Genomic DNA, 3,698 nt, shown 5'->3' on the forward strand with positions numbered 1-3,698 from the left:
ACAGAACAGAGGTGACGGAGATTAGAAGGATTATAAGGAGTTTTGACGAGCTCAAAATCGCGGTTCCATGAACTTTATACTCGGTACCTTGTCACAATTTTTTTGGATTATAGGTGGTGAGTTATCCGCAAAATTGATATAGCATGGGTTTATGGGTTTTGACAATGTTACAAATCTGGTTTTAGAGTCTGTATTATGTGTTTTGGAGTTTTTTCAAGGTTTTTGCAGGTTCATGTGTACTTTGAAACACTTATTTTGGAGGAATTTGAGATGCAAAATTACGTAGATGCGTCAGATGTTTAATAACAGACGGAGAACTTCTCACCAGTGAATGAAGCTCATATTTTGACAGAAGACAGAGATTTGAGTTATTTTTCCAATGTTGTCGGTTTAAAATTGATCCATCGGTTAGATCAGAAGTTATACTTAATTTACTGAAGAGTGGTCTGTCAACGACACTACAAGGGTTACGAACGACACCCATCAACCAAATCAAGATTTAATGAAGTTTCAAATCAGTATTATGCTAAGTATGTTTTCCAAATTCGAATCAAACAGAGATACCACATACTAGTAATAAATGGTTCACACAAGTCAAAAGATGATCACTGCACAAATTTTAAAAGAGCGTTTCCGAGACAGAAGAATATGAGGCGTGCGCATCAAACAAACCGGTCGGATAAGACCCATGACCAGGTCCAAAAGCCTTAACATGGTCTTTAAGGGAGCGTTTGTGTTTAAAATCGGAACCGCAAACACAAACCCACCGTTTCCCACAGTTCTTCTCGTGAGTTCGCCAATCTCCCTTAACTGCCAAGAGCTTACCGCAAATGCGACACGCATACGACTTTTGACCGTGTTTGCGCTTATAGTGCGTTTGGAGCGTTCGGAAGTCTTTTAGTGGCTTGGACCGAGGATGATCGATGTGGTTCCTGCACCCTTCAACGCAGCAGTAACAAGGGATGCCCAGCATGGCTCTTGGCTGAGTCCCTTTCAGTGACTCTGGTCCTTTCCTATATTGTGAACCGTGGCCCCACATGTGCATCTGCATTCATACTTGGAATCAACCAGGCTTTCATATGTAAAAAGATAAAATTAAACGAAAATGAAATAGATGAAATGGTTTGAATATTTCAAGATAAATTTTCACAATATATGCCCAGCTTATCATCGAATCAAATTTTAAAATCATTTTACTGATTGACCAAGGTAACTTAGTGAAGAAATGCAGGTATTTATTAAAAGCCCTTTTTCAAAAAAGTGCAGGTATTTATAATCAGACTCGATTCTATGCATTTTGCTTTCTAGAGCATGACACTCTTTTTGGCATGAACTATTAAATTAAAAAGTTTTGATTTCTTTCAACTCTTATAAAAATTTTGACGTTAAAATTTAGTGTTTTATGATCTTTATCTCAGGAGTAAATACGTTTATAATTTATATTAAATATTGTTTACTACAAAAAAAATGTAACTGTATATGAGAAACCTATTAAACATAACAAGTCAAACTTGAGTAAATAATCTAATCTTTGGTCTTTATTTTGAACTAGTTTGGTCTAATATTTGGTCTTCTGTGTTATTAACAAATTAGTTTAAATCTTTCTCAAAAAAAATATAAAACATGAAACAAGCGTAAAATTAATTTTGATGAAATATTTGCATCAAAACATCACCATAAAAGTAGTACGTGTTTTTACTAAAACATTAATTCAGTTACACTATTAATCAAGTTAATCAGACACTTACAAATGATAATATATCAAGATCCGGAGGAGATTTTTATTTAATTAAATATTGGCTGTTTAACTTTTGGCAAGTTCAGTTACAAAAAAAAAAAAAAAAAAAAACTTTTGGCAAGTTAATTCATATCTTATATATGAACAAAGTCCTAACATTAGATACGGAGATATAAAGAGTATATGAAAATTATATGTATGATCTGCTTATGCACATGGACACACAATAAGCACAATATATATATATTGATTTGTACCTGAAGATTGTTGTAGCGATTGAATGTCTTGAAGCATACATGGCAAGAAAAATGGGTGAAGCCGATTATAATTTGCTCCAACGTCGGAATCCAATATGCCTGGCCGGAAACTGCATTTTCGATGTCTTTTCCGGCATCATAAGTGACGATCTCTTTCCCATTACTTGAATTACCGGAATCAGGAAGACCTATGTGTAAGCTCACGTCCACTATAACGTCCTCTTCATCTTCTCCCTCGTCATCTCCTTCGCCAACATACGACGGCCTAGGTTTTAGGTTTAGGTTCGAGTTTAAGTTGATCCTATCGATAAGCGGTAAAGGTTCGATTAGGGTATTGTTGTTATTAGGGTTTGGGGTGAGGTTAGGAAAGAGATCCAGGAATTGGAAGTGGTCTCTATGATTTTCAGAAGAAGAGCTTGAACAGATCTCGTATTCCATTGAATGTGGTGAACAGTGGTTTGAGAGTTATGAAAACATTTGGGAATGTTTGTTTATAGATCTCGTTTTTTCTTTTTAACTTTCGACTAGATATATAATTATAATTAAAACTAGCTTTGTATAATGATTGCTCTCTAGCTATAGAAGTAATTTATTGTTTAGTTTATCAGCTAATATTCATGCAGGTACGTAAGTAGATCCCACGTATCAATCCTTCTTTAATCTGCGAGAATAAAGATATAGAAAATATCGAATATACTGTATTATAAGATTGTCTTATTTACATCTTTACGAAAACAAATGTGAACAAAACGAATAATGAAAAAGAAATTATAACAACAATTTAAAGTATGTACCAAATAAAGGAGAAAGTAAATGAGAATCTCGGGGAATGTGAGGAGCAGACACTTGAGAATGAATGTGGTTGAGTGAAAACAACCTTTGTTAATAAGTAATTTAATCTCCTCTGTTTCATCTCTTTGCCTATAAATAGAGTGTGAAGCAAAGAGCCTTCAATTTTGGGGACCGACCTCTTCAAGTTTTGGCAAGTTTTTCATTGCAGGGTTTTGACAACATTTGGAATTTACGTAAGCTTTTTGCTTCTCCACCATAAGAATTTTCGAGTTTTGGTAATGGAGTAAATGCTATTTTTGAATATACTTCTTAATTTTATTACTATGGACGTTGAGCCATTGTTTTATTATTATTACTCGGCTTATATTTTTGTTTGTATGTAAGCTGTTTAATTCTCTCTAACGGTCAACACCTCATCTAGTTTGGTAAAATTAGATTTGACATACCAATCGGCGAAAAGTTATAATTAATAATATGATCTTTTCCGGAAATTTATTGGTAGGTTAAAATTCAAGATGAGATTAAATTGCTTCAACAAAACCTGTATACATTTTGGCAAAGTGAATATGCTTCCAAAAATATATTGCAAGTATATAAACGTATTATTTATCTTTATCAGGTTCTGCTTATTCAAATATCAGATCGCATTCCATAGTTGGTATTTCATACGAACGAATTATTACATAGTCTACTATGTGTAAAGAGTATTTATCATTTAATTATTATTGAAATTATGATTATAAATTTCCAAAGTTATGGTCAACTAAGTTTACCAAAAAAAAAAAACGAATGGTCAACCAAAAACTATAATTTTTTTTTGAGCTGATGGACTATGACTAACATGAACATTAGTTCTTCTTCTGCTGATCGACTATGACTAATTTTTAATCAACTTAGTCGCAGTCAAGAGG

At 33.4% G+C, this 3,698-nt stretch overlaps 1 protein-coding gene across 1 annotated transcript; it reads right to left on the minus strand.

Moving 5' to 3' along the window:
- Nucleotides 1–545: 545 nt before the first annotated feature.
- LOC108829277 (protein TRANSPARENT TESTA 1) lies at nucleotides 546–2,531 on the minus strand. The gene is made up of 2 exons (XM_018602943.2): nucleotides 1,996–2,531; nucleotides 546–1,045 (listed from the first exon to the last, which is right to left on the minus strand). The coding sequence occupies exons 1-2, from the start codon at nucleotides 2,431–2,433 to the stop codon at nucleotides 620–622; spliced, it is 864 nt and encodes a 287-aa protein (XP_018458445.2). The 5' UTR covers nucleotides 2,434–2,531; the 3' UTR covers nucleotides 546–619.
- Between the last annotated feature and the right edge of the window lie 1,167 nt (nucleotides 2,532–3,698).

Source organism: Raphanus sativus, chromosome 1, assembly GCF_000801105.2.
Source record: "Raphanus sativus cultivar WK10039 chromosome 1, ASM80110v3, whole genome shotgun sequence".
Classification (NCBI taxonomy): domain Eukaryota; kingdom Viridiplantae; phylum Streptophyta; class Magnoliopsida; order Brassicales; family Brassicaceae; genus Raphanus; species Raphanus sativus.